Source organism: Tachyglossus aculeatus, unplaced genomic scaffold (genome assembly GCF_015852505.1).
Source record: "Tachyglossus aculeatus isolate mTacAcu1 unplaced genomic scaffold, mTacAcu1.pri scaffold_131_arrow_ctg1, whole genome shotgun sequence".
Classification (NCBI taxonomy): Eukaryota; Metazoa; Chordata; class Mammalia; order Monotremata; family Tachyglossidae; genus Tachyglossus; species Tachyglossus aculeatus.
The window spans coordinates 659,998-678,085 of NW_024044860.1; the positions used below are offsets into that span (position 1 = coordinate 659,998).

At 65.9% G+C, this 18,088-nt stretch overlaps 1 protein-coding gene across 1 annotated transcript in view; it reads right to left on the reverse strand.

Moving 5' to 3' along the window:
• The window catches only part of SPTLC1 (serine palmitoyltransferase long chain base subunit 1), a 51,119-nt gene extending 33,621 nt beyond the window's left edge, over positions 1-17,498 (reverse strand). Inside the window, exons 1-6 of the mRNA XM_038742564.1 lie at positions 17,415-17,498; positions 9,511-9,618; positions 6,931-7,025; positions 6,725-6,818; positions 6,555-6,627; positions 4,653-4,785 (exon numbers count right to left, since the gene is read on the reverse strand). Of these exons, the coding sequence (XP_038598492.1) occupies positions 4,653-4,785; positions 6,555-6,627; positions 6,725-6,818; positions 6,931-7,025; positions 9,511-9,618; positions 17,415-17,471 (560 nt within the window). The 5' untranslated portion in view covers positions 17,472-17,498. The remainder of the gene's footprint in view (positions 1-4,652; positions 4,786-6,554; positions 6,628-6,724; positions 6,819-6,930; positions 7,026-9,510; positions 9,619-17,414) is intronic.
• Positions 17,499-18,088: the final 590 nt, after the last annotated feature.

Here is an 18,088-nt window from a genome sequence, read left to right on the forward strand (position 1 = left end):
GAGATAGTCAGAGATAGGGGAAAGAAGGGATGGGGAGAGAAGGGGGTGAGAGACAGGGATCAGGGAGAGACAGAGATGGGGTGAGAGAAAGAGATGGGGAGGAGGGGTGAGAGACAGAGAGAGATGGCGAGAGACAGAGATCGGGGTGCAGAGAGATAGAGATCGGGGAGAGAAGAGATAGGGAGAGAAAGGGGTGAGAGACAGAGATGGAGAGGTGGGGGCGAGAGACAGAGATTGGGGAGAGACAGAGATGGGGAGAGAAGGGAGTGAGAGACAGGTGGGGGGGGTGAGAGACGGAGATGGACAGAGATGGAGATGAGAGACAGATGGAGAGAGAGGTGGGGGCGAGAGACGGAGATCGGGGTGGGGAGAGATAATCGGAGATCGGGGAGAGAGAAGGGGTGAGAGACAGAGATCAGGGAGAGACAGAGAGGGGGAGAAAAGGGGGCGAGAGACAGAGATCGGAGAGAGGAGAGATAGTCAGAGAGCGGGGAGAGATAGAGATCGGGGAGAGAAAGGGGTGAGAGACAGAGATGGAGATGAGAGACAGAGATGAAGAGAGAGGTGGAGGCGAGAGACGGAGATCGGGGAGAGACAGAGATGGGGAGAGAAGGGAGTGAGAGACAGGTGGGGGGTGAGAGACGGGGATGGACAGAGATGGCGATGAGAGACAGAGATGGAGAGAGAGGTGGGGGCGAGAGACGGAGATCGGGGTGCGGAGAGATAGTCGGAGATCGGGGAGAGAAGAAATGGGGAAAGAAGGGGTGAGAGACAGGTGGGGGGTGAGAGACAGAGATCGGGGTGGGGAGAGATAGAGATCAGGGAGAGATAGAGATGGGGAGAGAAGGGGATGAGAGACAGAGATCGGGGAGAGGAGAGATAGCCAGAGATCAGGGAGACATAGAGATGGGGAGAGAAGGGGGTAAGAGACAGAGATGGAGAGAGAGGTGGGGGCGAGAGACGGAGATCGGGGTGCGGAGAGATGGTCGGAGAACAGGGAGAGAAGAAATGGAGAGAGAAGGGATGAGAGACGGAGATCGGGGCGGGGAGAGATAGAGATGGGGGTGAGAGACAGAGATCGGGGTGGGGAGAGATAGTAAGAGATCGGGGAGAGAAGAGACGGTAGAGAAGGGGGTGAGAGACAGAGATGGAGATGAGAGAGAGAGATGGGGGCGAGAGACAGAGATCGGGGTGCGGAGAGATAGTCGGAGATCGGGGAGAGAAGAAATGGGGAGAGAAGGGGTGAGAGACAGGTGGGGGGTGAGAGACAGAGATCGGGGTGGGGAGAGATAATCAGAGATCAGGGAGATATAAAGATGGGGAGAGACGGAGGTGAGAGACAGAGATCAGGGAGAGACAGAGATGGGGTGAGAGAAAGAGATGGGGAGGAGGAGTGAGAGACAGACAGAGAGAGATGGTGAGAGACAGAGATCGGGGTGGGGAGAGATAGTCAGAGATCGGGGAGAGAAGGGAGTGAGAGACAGGTGGGGGGGTGAGAGACAGAGATGGACAGAGATGGAGATGAGAGACAGGTGGGGGGTGAGAGACAGAGATGGACAGAGATAGAGATGAGAGACAGATGGAGAGAGAGGTGGGGGTGAGAGACGGAGATCGGGGCAGAAGGAGATAGTCAGAGATCGGGGAGAGACAGAGATGGGAAGAGAAGGGAGGGAGAGACAGGTGGGGGGGTGAGAGACAGAGATCGGGGTGCAGAGAGATAGTCAAGAGATCGGGGAGACAGGAGGGGTGAGAGACAGAGATCAGGGAGAGATAGAGATGGGGAGAGAAGGGGGTGAGAGACAGAGATCGGGGAGAGATAGAGATGGGGAGAGAAGGGGGTGAGAGACAGAGATCGGGGAGAGATAGAGATGGGGAGAGAAGGGGGTGAGAGACAGAGATCGGGGTGGGAAGAGATAGTCAGAGATCAGGGAGAGATAGAGATGGGGAGAGAAGGGGGTCAGGGACAAAGATCGGGGAAGGGAGAGACAGTCAGAGATTGGGGAGAGATAGAGATGGGGAGAGAAGGGGGTCAGAGACAGAGATGGAGATGAGAAACAGAGACAGAGAGAGGTGGGGGTGAGAAACGGAGATTGGGGTGCAGAGAGATAGTCAGAGATCGGGGAGAGAAGAAATGGGGAGAGAAGGGGGTGAGAGACAGGTGGGGGGTGAGAGACAGAGATCGGGGCGGGGAGAGATAGTCAGAGATCGGGGAGAGATAGATAGAGAAGGGGGTGAGAGACAGAGATCGGGGAGGGGAGAGATAGTGAGAGATCGGGGAGAGATAGAGATGGGGAGAGGAGGGGGTGAGAGACAGAGATGGCGATGAGACAGAGATGGAGAGAGAGGTGAGGGCAAGAGACAGAGATTGGGGTGCAGAGAGATAGTCAGAGATCAGGGAGAAGAAATGGGGAGAGAAGGGGGTGAGAGACAGGTGCGGGTGAGAGACGGAGATCGGGGTGGGGAGAGATAGTCAGAGATCGGGGAGAGGTAGAGATGGGGGTAAGAGACAGAGATCGGGGTGGGGAGAGATAGTCAGAGATAAGGGAGAGAAGGGATGGGGAGAGGAGGGGGTGAGAGACAGGGATCAGGGAGAGACAGAGATGGGGTGAGAGAAAGACATGGGAAGGAGGGGTGAGAGACAGACAGAGAGAGATGGTGAGAGACAGAGATCGGGGTGGGGAGAGATAGTCAGAGATCGGGGAGAGAAGGGAGTGAGAGACAGGTGGGGGGGTGAGAGACAGAGATGGACAGAGATGGAGATGAGAGACAGATGGAGAGAGAGAGATGGGGGTGAGAGACAGAGATCGGGGCGGAAGGAGATAGGCAGAGTTCGGGGAGAGACGGAGATGGGAAGAGAAGGGAGGGAGAGACAGGTGGGGGGGTGAGAGACAGAGATCGGGGAGGGGAGAGATAGTCAGAGATCGGGGAGACAGGAGGGGTGAGAGACAGAGATCGGGGAGAGATAGAGATGGGGAGAGAAGGGGGTGAGAGACAGATTGGGGTGGGAAGAGACAGTCAGAGATCGCGGAGAGATAGAGATGGGGAGAGAAGGGGGTGAGAGACAGAGATTAGGGAGGGGAGAGATAGTCAGAGATTGGGAAGAGATAGAAATGGAGATGAGAGACAGAGATGGAGAGAGGTGGGGGCGAGAGACGGAGATTGGGGTGCAGAGAGATAGTCAGAGATCAGGGAAAGAAATGGGGAGAGAAGGGGGTGAGAGACAGATTGGGGTGGGAAGAGACAGTCAGAGATCGCGGAGAGATAGAGATGGGCAGAAAAGGGGGTGAGAGACAGAGATTGGGGCGGGGAGAGATAATAAGAGATCAGGGAGAGATAGAGATGGGGGTGAGAGACAGAGATGGTGAGAGACAGAGATAGGGGTGGGGAGAGATAGAGATGGGGGAGGGTGACCGGAGAGATGCAGAGATGATGGGGAGAGAGGAGGGGTGAGAGACAGAGATCGGGGAGAGACAGAGATGGGGTGAGAGACAGAGAGAGATGGTGAGAGACAGAGGTCGGGGTGGGGAGAGATAGTCAGAGATCGGGGAGAGAAGGGAGTGAGAGACAGGTAGGGGGTGAGAGACAGAGATGGAGATGAGAGACAGAGACGGAGATTGGGGAGAGACAGAAATGGGGAGAGAAGGGGGTGAGAGATGGGTGGGGGGGTGAGAGACAGAGATGGAGAGAGATGGAGGTGAGAGACAGAGATGGAGAGAGGCGGAGATCGGGGAGAGACAGGGACGGGGAGAGATGGTGGGGAGAGACAGAGATGGGGGTGAGAGACAGAGACGTGAAAGAGACAGAGATGGGAGAGACGGGGAGAGACAGGTGAGACGGAGGTGGGAGGGGTGGGGGGTCAGGGGTCAAGGGTCACCCCCTCCCAGGAAGACCACCCCCGTCTCGGCGGGGGTGGGAAGAGGTGAGGAGAGCCGTGGGGTCAGAGGTCAAGGGTCACAGCCTCACTGGGGGAGGGAGGTCAGAGGTCAGGGGGTCAACCCCTCCCAAGAAAGCATCACCCCGCTTGGTGGGGGTCAGAGGTCAAGGGTCAGACCCCCTCCCCAACACACACATGAAAACATTGGCCCCCTTCGTGTAGGCGGGGAGGGGAGAGTGAGGTCAGGGGTCGGGGGTCAAAGGTCAGGGGTCACGCCCTCAGGCGAAAGCATCACCCCTCTCGGCCGGGATGGGAAGTGGGGGGTGGGGGAGTGAGGCCCGGGGCCGACAGGGTCAGGGGCTGGGGGGATTAGGGGTCAGAGGTCAGGGGTCACGCCCTCTGGCAAGAACCCCCCACCCCCCATTGGGGGAAGGCGGGGACGGGCCACCTCCCAAGCGCTTAGTACAGTGCTCTGCACCTAGTAAGCGCTCAATAAACGCGATTGATGACGGTGATGACGACACTGTACTGGACGCCCAGCGAGGACTGGGCGCCCGGCCCGGGTCTAGGGGCCGACGGAGGCCGGCGGGGTCAGAGGTCAGGGGTCACGCCCTCCGGCGAAAGCCCCCCCCCCCCCCGTCGGCGGGGACGCGAGGCCCGGGGCTGGCGGGGGCCGGCGAGGCCACGGGGGGGGGGGGGGGGGGGGGGGCTAGGGGTCAGGGGTCACGGCCTCGGGGGCGGGGCCGGGGGTCAGGGGTCAGAGGTCGGGGGTCCTCACACGAAGACGACGTCCCCCCTCTTGGCGTAGGCGGGGATGGCGCTGGCCACGGTGGCGAAGCCGTAGGAGTAGAGCAGGGCCTCCTCCGTGCCCATGAAGGCCGCCAGCCGCTCCTCCAGCTCCAGGTGCACGTCTGACGCCCGTCCGCCCGGGAGCGCACGCCAAGCACACGCTAAGCACACGCTAAGCACACGCTACCGCGCGGCCTCCCTGGAGCGCCCCCTACGGGCCCCCCCACCCACCGCTGACCCTCACCCCTTGCCCCTCTGGTAGCGCCCCCTGGTGGCCCCACCCATGACCCCTGACCCCCTGGAGCGCCCCTGGTGGCCCCACCCCTGACCCCAGTAGCGCCCCCTAGTGGCCCCACCCCTGACCCCGCCAGAGCGCCCCCTGGTGACCCCTGACCCCCCAGTAGCGCCCCCTGGTGGCCCCACCCCTGACCCCCCCAGAGCGCCCCCCTGGTGACCCCTGACCCCAGGAGCGCCCCCTGGTGGCCCCACCCCTGACCCCCCCGGAGCGCCCCCTGGTGACCCCTGACCCCAGTAGCGCCCCCTGGTGGCCCCATCCCTGACCCCCCTAAGAGCGCCCCCTGGTGACCCCTGACCCCAGCAGCGCCCCCTGGCGGCCCCACCCCTGACCCCCCCCAGAGCGCCCCCTGGTGACCCCTGACCCCAGTAGCCCCCTGGTGGCCCCACCCCTGACCCCCCCGGTGACCCCTGACCTCAGCAGCGCCCCCTAGTGCCCCCCCAGACCCCCTGGTGACCCCTGACCCCCGGAGCGCCCCCTGGTGGCCCACCCCTGACCCCCGGAGCGCCCCCTAGTGGCCCCACCCCTGACCCCCCAGAGCGCCCCCTATAGGCCCCACCCCCCTCGGTGACCCCACTCCTGACCCTCACCCCTTCCCCGCCCCCAGCCCTGTAGCACCCCCTGCTGGCCTAACCCCTGACCCCCAACACTGACCCTTGACCCCAGAGCCCACCCCGATGACCCCACCCCCCTCCCGTAGCACCCCCTGGTGGCCTCACCCCAGACCCCAACCCCCCCCCGTAGCGCCCCCTACAGGCCCCACCCTTGACCCCTGACCCCCCAAGCCCACCCAAAAGACCCCCCCCTCCAGTAGCGCCCCCTGGTGGCCTCACCCCTGACCCCTGGATCCACTCCCGCCTCCCAGCAGCGCCCCCTGCAGGCCACCCCTCCAACCATCACCCCCCATACATACCCCAAGACCACCCCATGATGACCCGCCCCCCCCCCCCCCACCAGTAGCGCCCCCTGCTGGCCTCACCCCAGACCCCCACCCCCCGTAGCGCCCCCTACAGGCCCCACCCCTGACCCTTGACCCCCAGAGCCCACCCCCATGACCCCCTCCCCCTCCAGTAGCGCCCCCTGGTGGCCTCACCCCTGTCCCCTGGATCCACCTTCACCTCCCAGCAGCGCCCCCTGCAGGCCTCCAACCATCACCCCCCCATACATACCCCAAGACCGCCCCCCGATGACCCCTGACCCCCCCAGGGCCCACCCCAATGACCCCCTCCAGTAGCGCCCCCTGCTGGCCTCACCCCAGAACCCCACCCCCGTAGCGCCCCCTACAGGCCCCACCCCTGACCCTTGACCCCCGGAGCCCACCCCGATGACCCCTCCTCCTCCAGTAGCGCCCCCTGGTGTCCTCACCCCTGACCCCAGGATGCACTCCCACCACCCCCTGATGACCCGACCCCCCAGGGCCCACCCCAATGACCCCCTCCAGTAGCGCCCCCTGCCGGCCCCACCCCAGACCCCCACCCCCGACCCCAGTGACCACCCCCCGATGACCCCACCCCTTCCCATCGCCCCCCTCCCCCCCCAGTAGCGCCCCCCGGGGGTTGGCCTCATCCCCGACCCCCGCCGGCCGGCCGCGCTCACCGAACGTGCCGTAGAAGCCCCGGGGCCCGCAGGTGCCCACGCCGTATTTCTCCAGCGATTTCAGCGCCGCCGCCTGCCGGGGACGGGGGGGGAGGGTTGCCCGGCTGCCCCGGGCCTCAGTTTCCCCCGCCCACACACACACACACCCACCCCCCCCCGTCCCCGCTCGCCTTGACCCGGCTGTTGTCCAGGAGGCCCAGGAAGTTGAAGGAGGCGAAGTTGATGCACCTCTTCCCGTTGACCACCACCTCGTGGCTCGGGGGTCTGGGGGGACGGAGAGGGGGGTGGCGCGCGCGGTCACACGAGGAAGTCGAGTCAGGGACGGGGGGCGAGCGGGGGAAGTCGAGTCACGGACGGGGGGGGGCTCGATCCGTACCCGGAGACGACGCTGTAGTTGAGGGCCGGGTGGTCCGGGGACACCGGGGGCACGAGGGGCTCGGGTTGCCACTCCTCGATCAGCTCCTCCTTTTCCTGGTTGGAGGGGGGGTCAGAGGTCAGAGGTCGCGGAGGGCCGGGGGTCGGTGACTGGGTGGGTCCTGGGGTCGAGGTGGGCCTGAGGCCAGGGGTCACGGGAGGTGATGGGGGGTTGAAGGTCGGGGGGCCAAGGCTCATCGAGGGTCAGGGTGGGTCTGGGATCGGGGGGCTCAGGGGTCACGGAGGGTCAGGGGAGCTCTGCGGGGTCAAAGGTCGGTTGGGGTCCGGGAGGCAAGGTCCAGGGCGGGTCAAGGGTCGGGGTGAGTCTGGGGTTGGTGGTTGGGGGGTCAGGGGAGGTCAAGGGTCAGGGCGGGCCCGAGGTCCGTCATCAGGGGGTCACAGAGGGTCAGGAGACCTCTGGGGGGGTCAAAGGTCAGGTTGGGTCTGGGAGGAGGGGTCAAGGGTCAGTGCCTAGCGGGGGTCTAGGGTCAGGGGTGTCAAGGAGGGCCCGAGGTCAGTCATCAGGGGTCACAGACGGGCGGGTGAGCTCTGGGGAGGGTCAAAGGTCGGTTTGGGTCCGGGGTCGGCGTCCAGGGGAGGTCAAGGGTCAGGGCGGGCCTGAGGTCCGTCATCGGGGGTCACAGAGGATCAGGAGACCTCTGGGGGTCGAAGGTCAGGTCAGGAACGGGGTCAAGGGTCAGTGTCCAGGGGGAGGTCAGGGAAGGCCCGAGGTCAGTCACAGAGGGGCGGGTGAGCTCGGGGGGGTCAAAGGTCGGGTTGGGTCCGGGGGTCAAGGTCCAGGGTGGGTCTAGGGTCAGGGTGAGTCTGGGGGTGGTTGGGGGGTCAGGGGAGGTCAAGGGTCAGGGCGGGCCCGAGGTCCGTCATCAGGGGGTCACAGAGGGTCAGGAGACCTCTGGGGGGTCAAAGGTCAGGTTGGGTCAGGGGGAGGGGTCAAGGGTCAGTGTCCAGCGGAGGTCAAGGGTCAAGGGTGTCAAGGAGGGCCCGGGATCAGTCATCAGGGGTCACAGAGGGGAGGGTGAGCTCTGGGGGGGGTCAAAGGTCGGTTTGGGTCCGGGGTCGGCGTCCAGGGGAGGTCAAGGGTCAGGGGAGGTCAAGGGTCAGGGCGGGCCCGAGGTCATCTTCGGGGGTCACAGAGGGTCAGGAGACCTCTGGGGGTCGAAGGTCAGGTCGGGTCCGGGGTCAAGGGTCGGTGTCCATGGGGTCAGGGGTCAGGGAGGGCCCGAGGTCAGTCACAGAGGGGCGGGTGAGCTCTGGGGGGGGTCAAAGGTCGGCTTGGGTCCAGGGTCGGTGTCCAGGGGAGGTCAAGGGTCAGGGCGGGCCCGAGGTCCGTCATCGGGGGTCACAGAGGGTCAGGAGACCTCTGGAGGTCGAAGGTCAGGTCGGGTCTGGGTCAAGGGTCGGTGTCCAGGGGGAGGTCAGGGGTCAGGGAGGGCCCGAGATCAGTCACAGAGGGGCGGGTGAGCTCTGGGGGGGGTCAAAGGTCGGGTTGGGTCCGGGGGTCAAGGTCCGGGGGAGGTCAAGGGTCAGGGGGAGTCTGGGGGGGCGGTTGGGGGGGTCGGGGGAGGTCAAGGGTCAGGGCGGGCCCGAGGTCCGTCATCAGGGGGTCACAGAGGGTCAGGAGACCTCTGGGGGGGGGGTCAAAGGTCAGGTTGGGTCCGTGGGGAGGGGTCAAGGGTCAGGGGGTCAAGGAGGGCCCGAGGTCAGCCATCAGGGGTCACAGAGGGTCAGGTGAGCTCTGTGGGGTCAAAGGTCGGTGTGGGTCTGGGGTCGGCGTCCGGGGAAGCCAAGGGTCAGGGGAGGTCAAGGGTCAGGGTGGGCCCGAGGCCCATCACCAGGGGATCACAGGGGGTCAGGAGATCTCTGGGGGGGTCAAAGGTGAGGTTGGGTCCGGGGGAGGGGTCAAGGGTCAGTGTCCAGCAGGGGTCAAGGGTCAGGGGTGTCAAGGAGGGCCCGAGGTCAGTCATCAGGGGTCACAGAGGGGCGGGTGAGCTCTGGGGGGGGTCAAAGGTCGGTTTGGGCCCGGGGTCGGCGTCCAGTGGAGGTCAAGGGTCAGGGGAGGTCAAAGGTCAGGGCGAGCCCGAGGTCCGTCATCGGGGGTCACAGAGGGTCAGGAGACCTCTGGGGGTCAAAGGTCAGGTCCGGGGTCAAGGGTCGGTGTCCATGGGGTCAGGGGTCAGGGAGGGCCCGAGGTCAGTCAGAGAGGGGCGGGCGAGCTCTGGGGGGGGTCAAAGGTCAGGCTGGGTCCGGGGTCAAGGGGCGGCGTCCAGGGGAGGTCAAGGGTCAGGGCAGGGGGTCGGGTGAGCTCTGGGGTGGGTCAAAGGTCGGGTCGGGTCCAGGGGAGGTCAAGGGTCAGGGCAGGCCCGAGGTCACGTCGGGTCAGGTGAGCTCGGGGGGGGTCAAAGGTCGATTTGGGTCTGGGATCCAAAGGAGGTCAAGGGTCAGGGGTGAAAGGTCAGCGCCGGGGGCCGCCGGGGGGCGGGGCGGCTCCGGGGTCAGGGGTCAGAGGTCGGGGGCCCCCGACCTTGAGCGTGAGGTCGGAGCGGTCGTGGAGCCGGTAGGTCTTGGAGAGGAGCAGGCGGACGATCCACAGCACCAGGAGGCCCTCCAGGAACAGGTGGTAGGCCGGCGCCTGCACACGCGTGCGCACGGGGGACACGCGTGGCCCGTCACACGCCAGGGACACGCCCGCCCACGGGACCGGGGGGCCGCAGGCCGAACCGAGCGCCCGGCGCGGGCCCGGGGGCCCTGCTGAGCGCGGGACGCTCTTCTGGACGCCCAGCGAGGGGGCTGGAGGCCGGACTGGGCCGGGGACACTGTGCTGGACGCCCAGGGACGGGGCCGGAGGCTATACTGAACGCCCATCACGGGCCTGGGGGGGCCGTGCTGAGCGCGGGACGCTGTTCTGGACGCCCTGTGAGGGGGCTGGAGGCCGGACTGGGCGGGGGACACTGTGCTGGACGCCCAGGGAGGGGGCCGGAGGCTATACTGAACGCCCATCACGGGCCTGGGGGGGCCGTGCTGAGCGAGAGACGCTGTTCTGGACGCCCAGCGAGGGGGCTGGAGGCCGGACTGGGCGTGGGACACTGTGCTGGACGCCCAGTGAGGGGGCCGGAGGCTATACTGAACGCCCATCACGGGTCTGGGGGGGCCGTGCTGAGCGAGAGACGCTGTTCTGGACGCCCTGTGAGGGGGCTGGAGGCCGGACTGGGCGTGGGGCACTGTGCTGGACGCCCAGTGAGGGGGCCGGAGGCTATACTGAACGCCCATCACGGGTCTGGGGGGGCCGTGCTGAGCAAGAGACGCTGTTCTGGACGCCCTGTGAGGGGGCTGGAGGCCGGACTGGGCGTGGGGCACTGTTCTGGACGCCCAGTGAGGGGGCTGGAGACTATACTGAACGCCCATCACGTGTCTGGGGGGGCCGTGCTGAGCGAGAGACGCTGTTCCGGACGCCCCGTGAGGGGGCCGGAGGCTGAACTGAATGGGGGACGCTGGACTGGACGCCCCGTGCGGGGGGTTGGAGGCTGGACTGAGCGGGAGACTCTGTTCTGGACGCCTAGGGAGGGGGCTGGAGGCCGGACTGGGCGTGGGACACTGTTTTGGACGCCCAGTGAGGGGGCTGGAGGCTATACTGAACGCCCATCACGGGTCTGGGGGGGCCGCGCTGAGCGAGAGACGCTGTTCTGGACGCCCTGTGAGGGGGCTGGAGGCCGAACTGAATGGGGGACGCTGGACTGGACGCCCCGTGCGGGGGGTTGGAGGCTGGACTGAGCGGGAGACTCTGTTCTGGACGCCTAGGGAGGGGGCTGGAGGCCGGACTGGATGTGGGACACTGTTTTGGACGCCCAGTGAGGGGGCTGGAGGCCGGACTGGGCGTGGGACACTGTTCTGGACGCCCAGTGAGGGGACCGGAGGCTATACTGAACGCCCATCACGGGTCTGGGGGCCCGTGCTGAGCGAGAGACACTGTTCTGGACGCCCTGTGAGGGGGCTGGAGGCTGAACTGAATGGGGGACGCTGGACTGGACGCCCGGTGAGGGGGGTTGGAGGCTGTACTGAGCGGGAGACTCTGTTCTGGACGCCCAGCGAGGGGGCTGGAGGCGGAACTGAACACCCAACGCGGGTCCGAGGGCCATGCTGAGCGTGGGACGCTGTTCTGGACGCCCAGTGAGGGGTCTGGAGGCCGGACTGGGCGTGGGACACTGTTCTGGACGCCCAGTGAGGGGGCCGGAGACTATACTGAACACCCATCAGGGGTCTGGGGGGGCCGTGCTGAGCGAGAGACGCTGTTCTGGACGCCCTGTGAGGGGGCCGGAGGCCGAACTGAGCGTGGGACACTGTTCTGGACGCCCAGTGAGGGGGCTGGAGGCCGGACTGGGCGTGGGACACTGTTCTGGACGCCCAGTGAGGGGGCTGGAGGCTATACTGAACGCCCATCACGGGCCTGGGGGGGCCGTGCTGAGCGAGAGACGCTGTTCTGGACGCCCTGTGAGGGGGCTGGAGGCTGAACTGAATGGGGGACACTGTTCTGGACGCCCAGTGAGGGGGGTTGGAGACTATACTGAACGCCCATCACGGGTCTGGGGGGGCCGTGCTGAGCGTGGGACGCTGTTCTGGACGCCCTGTGAGGGGGCCGGAGGCTGAACTGAATGGGGGACGCTGGACTGGACGCCCCGTGAGGGGGGGTTGGAGGCTGTACTGAGCGGGAGACTCTGTTCTGGACGCCCAGCGAGGGGGCTGGAGGCCGGACTGGGTGTGGGACACTGTTCTGGACGCCCAGTGAAGGGGCTGGAGGCCGGACTGGGCGTGGGACACTGTTCTGGACGCCCAGTGAGGGGGCCGGAGGCTATACTGAACGCCCATCACGGGTCTGGGGGGGCCGTGCTGAGCGAGAGACGCTGTTCTGGACGCCCTGTGAGGGGGCCGGAGGCCGAACTGAATGGGGGACGCTGGACTGGACGCCCCATGAGGGGGGTTGGAGGCTGTACTGAGCGGGAGACTCTGTTTTGGACGCCTAGCGAGGGGGCTGGAGGAGGAAATGAAGACCCAACGCGGGTCCGAGGGCCGTGCTGAGCGTGGGACGCTGTTCTGGACGCCCAGTGAGGGGGCTGGAGGCCGGACTGGGCGTGGGACACTGTTCTGGACGCCCAGGGAGGGGGCCGGAGGCTATACTGAACGCCCATCACGGGTCTGGGGGGGCCGTGCTGAGCGAGAGACGCTGTTCTGGACGCCCTGTGAGGGGGCCGGAGGCCGAACTGAGCGTGGGACACTGTTCTGGACGCCCAGTGAGGGGGCTGGAGGCCGGACTGGGCGTGGGACACTGTCCTGGACGCCCAGGGAGGGGGCCGGAGGCTATCCTGAACGCCCATCACGGGTCTGGGGGGGCCGTGCTGAGCGAGAGACGCTGTTCTGGACGCCCTGTGAGGGGGCCGGAGGCCGAACTGAGCGTGGGACACTGTTCTGGACGCCCAGTGAGGGGGCTGGAGGCCGGACTGGGCGTGGGACACTGTCCTGGACGCCCAGGGAGGGGGCCGGAGGCTATACTGAACGCCCATCACGGGTCTGGGGGGGCCGTGCTGAGCGTGGGACGCTGTTCTGGACGCCCAGTGAGGGGGCCGGAGACCGGACTGAGCGCCCGGCCCGGGCCTGGGGGCCGTGCTGAGGGCGGGACGCTGTACCGGACGCCCAGAGATGATTGTAGGCGTCCCGCCCACGTGAGGGGATCTTTCCCAACAAAATGGTGCCTCGCCCCGGGGCCACCGCGCCCCTGCCCTACCTGCCCCCGTCCATTCCAGGCGCTTACTACAGGGCGCCGCACACAGTAAGCGCTCAATAAACGATCCAACGAATGAATCTCTCCCCCCTCCCACGTCTCTCCCTCCGGGTGTCTCCAAGCCCCTCGTCTCTGTCTCTCCCCTCATGTCCCATCTCTCCCTCTCCCATGTCTCTCTCCTCATGCCATCTCTTCCCTCCCCAAGTCCCGTCTCTCCACCCCACGTCCCGTCTCTCCCCTCATGTCCCTTGTCTCTCCCCATGTCCCCATCTGTCTCTGTGTCTCTCACCTCACGCCCTTTGTCTCTCCCCCATGCCCCCTGTCTCTCTCCCGTCCCGTCTCTCCCTCTCCCATGTCTCTCTCCTCATGCCCCGTCTCTTCCCTCCCCATGTCCCGTCTCTCCCATGTCCCTTGTCTCTCCCCGTCTGTGTCTCTCCCCTCACGCCCCTTGTCTCTCCCCCATGTCCCTTGTCCCTGTGTCTCTCCCCCCATGCCCCCTGTCTCTCTCCCGTCCCATCTCTCCCTCTCCCATGTCTCTCTCCTCATTCCCCGTCTCTTCCCTCCCCATGTCCCGTCTCTCCCATGTCCCTTGTCTCTCCCCGTCTGTGTCTCTCCCCTCACGCCCCTTGTCTCTCCCCCATGTCCCTTGTCCCTGTGTCTCTCCCCCCATGCCCCCTGTCTCTCTCCCGTCCCGTCTCTCCCTCTCCCATGTCTCTCTCCTCATGCCCCGTCTCTTCCCTCCCCATGTCCCGTCTCTCCCATGTCCCTTGTCTCTCCCCGTCTGTGTCTCTCCCCTCACGCCCCTTGTCTCTCCCCCATGTCCCTTGTCCCTGTGTCTCTCCCCCATGTCCCCCGTCTCTCTCCCGTCCCGTCTCTCCCTCTCCCATGTCTCTCTCCTCATGCCCTGTCTCTTCCCTCCCCAAGTCCCTTGTCTCTCCCCATGTCCCCATCTGTCTCTGTGTCTCTCCCCTCACGCCCTTTGTCTCTCCATGTCCCCATCTGTCTCTGTGTCTCTCCCCTCACGCCCCTTGTCTCTCCCCCATGTCCCCCGTCTCTCTCCCTCTCCCATGTCTCTCTCCTCATGCCGTCTCTTCCCTCCCCAAGTCCCGTCTCTCCTCATGTCCCCATCTGTCTCTGTGTCTCTCCCCTCACGCCTTGTCTCTCCATGTCCCCATCTGTCTCTGTCTCTCCCCTCACGCCCCTTGTCTCTCCCCCATGTCCCTTGTTCCTGTTTCTCTCCCCCATGTCCCCGTCTCTCTCCCTCTCCCATGTCTCTCTCCTCATGCCCTGTCTCTTCCCTCCCCAAGTCCCGTCTCTCCCCATGTCCCCATCTGTCTCTGTCTCTCCCCTCACGCCCTTTGTCTCTCCATGTCCCCATCTGTCTCTGTGTCTCTCCCCCATGCCCCGTCTCTCCATGTCCCTTGTCCCTGTGTCTCTCCCCCATGTCCCCCGTCTCTCCCTCTCCCATGTCTCTCTCCTCATGCCCCGTCTCTTCCCTCCCCAAGTCCCGTCTCTCCCCATGTCCCCATCTGTCTCTGTGTCTCTCCCCTCACGCCCTTTGTCTCTCCATGTCCCCATCTGTCTCTGTGTCTCTCCCCTCACGCCCCTTGTCCCTGTGTCTCTCCCCCATGTCCCCGTCTCTCTCCCTCTCCCATCTCTCCCTCTCCCATGTCTCTCTCCTCATGCCCTGTCTCTTCCCTCCCCAAGTCCCGTCTCTCCCCATGTCCCCATCTGTCTCTGTGTCTCTCCCCTCACGCCCTTTGTCTCTCCATGTCCCCATCTGTCCCTGTGTCTCTCCCCTCACGCCCCTTGTCTCTCCCCCATGTCCCTTGTCCCTGTGTCTCTCCCCCATGTCCCCCGTCTCTCTCCCGTCCCGTCTCTCCCTCTCCCATGTCTCTCTCCTCATGCCCCGTCTCTTCCCTCCCCAAGTCCCGTCTCTCCCCATGTCCCCATCTGTCTCTGTGTCTCTCCCCTCACGCCCTTTGTCTCTCCATGTCCCCATCTGTCTGTGTCTCTCCCCTCACGCCCCTTGTCTCTCCCCATGTCCCTTGTCCCTGTGTCTCTCCCCCCATGCCCCCCGTCTCTCTCCCGTCCCGTCTCTCCCTCTCCCATGTCTCTCTCCTCATGCCCTGTCTCTTCCCTCCCCAAACCCCGTCTCTCCCCTCACGCCCTTTGTCTCCCCATGTCCCCATCTGTCTCTGTGTCTCTCCCCTCACGCCCCTTGTCTCTCCCCCATGCCCCTTGTCCCTGTCTCTCCCCGTCTCTCTCCCGTCCCATCTCTCTCTCTCCCATGTCTCTCCCCTCACGCCTCGTCTCTCCCCACGTTCCCGTCTCCCTCTTCCCCATATCTCTCCCTCATGTCCCCCGTCTCTCTCCCCCCACGCCCTTGTCTCTCCCCATGTCTCTCCCCTCATGCCCCTTTGTCTCTTCCCTGTCCGCTCTCTCTTCCACGTCCCCGTCTCTCTCTCTCCCCTTATCTCTCTCTCCCCTCAGGCCCCTCGCCTGTCTCCCTCCCGTTACGCTCCTCGTGTCTCTCACCCCTCAGGCCCCTCGCCTGTCTCCCTCCCGTCAGGCCCCTCGCCTGCCTCTCTCCCCTCGGGCCCCTCGTCTCTCTCCCGTCAGGCCCCTCGTGTCTCCCTCCCGTCATGCCCCTCATCTGTCTCTCCCATCAGGCCCCTCGTCTCTCCCCTCATGCTCCTCGCCTGTCTCTCTCCCCTCATTCCCCCCGTCTGTCTCTCTCCCCTCATGCCCCTCGTCTCTCCCCATGCCCCCCATCTGTCTCTCACCCCTCAGGCCCCTCGCCTGTCTCTCTCCCGTCAGGCCCCTCGTCTGTCTCTCACCCCTCAAGCCCCTCGTGTCTCCCCTCAGGCCCCTCACCTGTCTCTCTCCCGTCATGCCCCTCGCCTGCCTCTCTCCCCTCATGCCCCTTGTCTGTCTCTCTGCCGCCATGCCCCTCGCCTGTCTCTCTCCCGTCATGGCCCCCGTCTGTCTCTCTCTCTCCCGTCAGGCCCCTCGCCTGTCTCTCTCCCCTCAGGCCCCTCGTCTCTCCCGTCAGGCCCCTCGCCTGTCTCTCTCCCGTCATGCTCCTGGCCTGTCTCCCCTCATGCCCCCCGTCTCTCTCCCATCATGCCCCTCGTCTCTCGTCTCCCGTCATGCCCCTCGTCTGTCTCTCTCCCCCTCAGGCCCCTCGTCTCTCCCGTCAGGCCCCTCACCTGTCTCCCTCCCGTCACACCCCGCACCTGTCTCTCTCCCCCTCAGGCCCCTCACCTCTCTCCCCTCAGACCCTCGTCTGTCTCCCTCCCGTCACACTCCTCATGTCTCCCTCCCGTCAGGCCCCTCACCTGTCTCTCCCATCATGCCCGCCATCTCTCCCCTCACGCCCCTCGCCTGTCTCTCTCCCGTCATGCCCCTCGTCTCCCTTTTCCCTCAGGCCCCTCGCCTGTCTCTCTCCCGTCATGCCCCTTGTCTGTCTGTCTCCCTCCCCTCAAGCCCCTCGTCTCTCTCTCCCGTCAGGCCCCTCTCCTGTCGCTCTCCCCTCAGGCCCCTCGTCTGCCTCTCTCCCATCATGCCCCTCGCCTCTCTCTCCCATCATGCCCCTCGCCTGCCTCTCTCCCCTCAGGCCCCTCGCCTGTCTCCCTCCCCTCATACCCCTCTCCTGCCTCTCTCCCCTCAGGCCCCTGGTCTGCCTCTCTCCCCTCATGCCCCTCGCCTGTCTCTCCCATCATGCCCCTTGTCAGTCTCCCTCCCGTCATGCCCCTCGCCTGCCTCTCTCCCCTCAGGCCCCTCGTCTGCCTCTCTCCCGTCATGCCCCTCGTCTCTCCCCTCATACCCCTCACCTCTCTTTCTCCCCTCATGCCCCTCGTTTCTCTCCCGTCATGTCCCTCATCTGTCTCTCTCCCCTCAGGCCCCTCGCCTGTGTCTCTCCCCCCTCAGGCCCCTCGCCTGTCTCCCCCCCCCCCACCCCCCGTCATGCCCCTCGCGTCTCTCCCATCATGCCCCTCGCCTGTCTGTCTGCCCTCAGGCCCCTCGTCTCTCTCCCGTCATGCCCCTCGCGTCTCTCCCCTCATGCCCCTCGCCTGTCTTTCTGCCCTCATGCCCCTCGTCTCTCTCTCCCGTCAGGCCCCTCGCCTGCCTCTCTCCCCTCAGGCCCCTCGCCTGCCTCTCTCCCCTCAGGCCCCTCGCCTGTCTCCCTCCCCTCATACCCCTCTCCTGTCTCTCTCCCCTCAGGCCCCTCGTCTGCCTCTCTCCCGTCATGCCCCTCGTCTCTCCCCTCATACCCCTCGCCTCTCTTTCTCCCCTCATGCCCCTCGTTTCTCTCCCGTCATGTCCCTCATCTGTCTCTCTCCCCTCAGGCCCCTCGCCTGTCTCTCTCTCCCCTCAGGCCCCTCGTCTCCCTCCCCTCAGGCCCCTCGCCTGTCTCTCCCATCATGCCCCTCGCCTGTCTGTCTGCCCTCAGGCCCCTCGCCTCTCTCCCATCATGCCCCTCGCCTGTCTGTCTGCCCTCAGGCCCCTCGTGTCTCTCCCATCATGCCCTTCGCCTGTCTGTCTGCCCTCATGCCCCTCGTCCCTCTCTCTCCCGTCATGCCCCTCGTCTGTGTCTCCCTCCCGTCATGCCCCCCGTCTCTGTCTCTCCCCCCCGTGTCTCCGTCTCTCACCTCGTAGAGGGCCTGCACCATCTCCACCAGCACCCACTGCTCGCCCCCGACCGCCATGGCCCCGCTGCCCGACGCTTCCGGGACTCGCGCGTTACGTCAGCGCGCACCTGCCCCACCCCCCCTCCGCCCCGTGACGTCAGCGCGCAGGTCTCCTGCCGGCCCCGCGGGAGGGACCAGACGGCGAGGGCGTGTGACGTCAGCGCGCACAGGGCCGCGCACCAGGCGAGAGCGGCGCGTGACGTCAGCGCGCACAGGCCCACCCACGTGGCGAGGGCGGCGCGTGACGTCTGCGCGCACGGGCCGCCTACAGCCCCGCCCACCAGGGGGAGGTGCCGTTTCTGTGGGGCGCGTGACGTCACGGAGCACGGACCCGCCCACCCGGCGTGACGCCAGCGCGCATGCGCTCCGTGGCTCCGCCCCCCACGGGAGTGGCCAGACGTCGGGGGCGCGTGACGTCAGCGCGCACTGGCTCCCTGCGGGACGCGTGACGTCACTTCGCGCCTACCGCGGCCCGTGACGTCACCGCGCCGCCCGGAGGGGACAGGAGGGCGAGGCGCGCATGCGCGCCCGAACCCCAGCCTGGAGGTGGGGTCAGAGGTCAGCCCAGCCCGGGGTCTCGACCTCTGACCCCAGGATCCTTTTTTCCCCATTTATTCCGTCCTATTACTTATCAT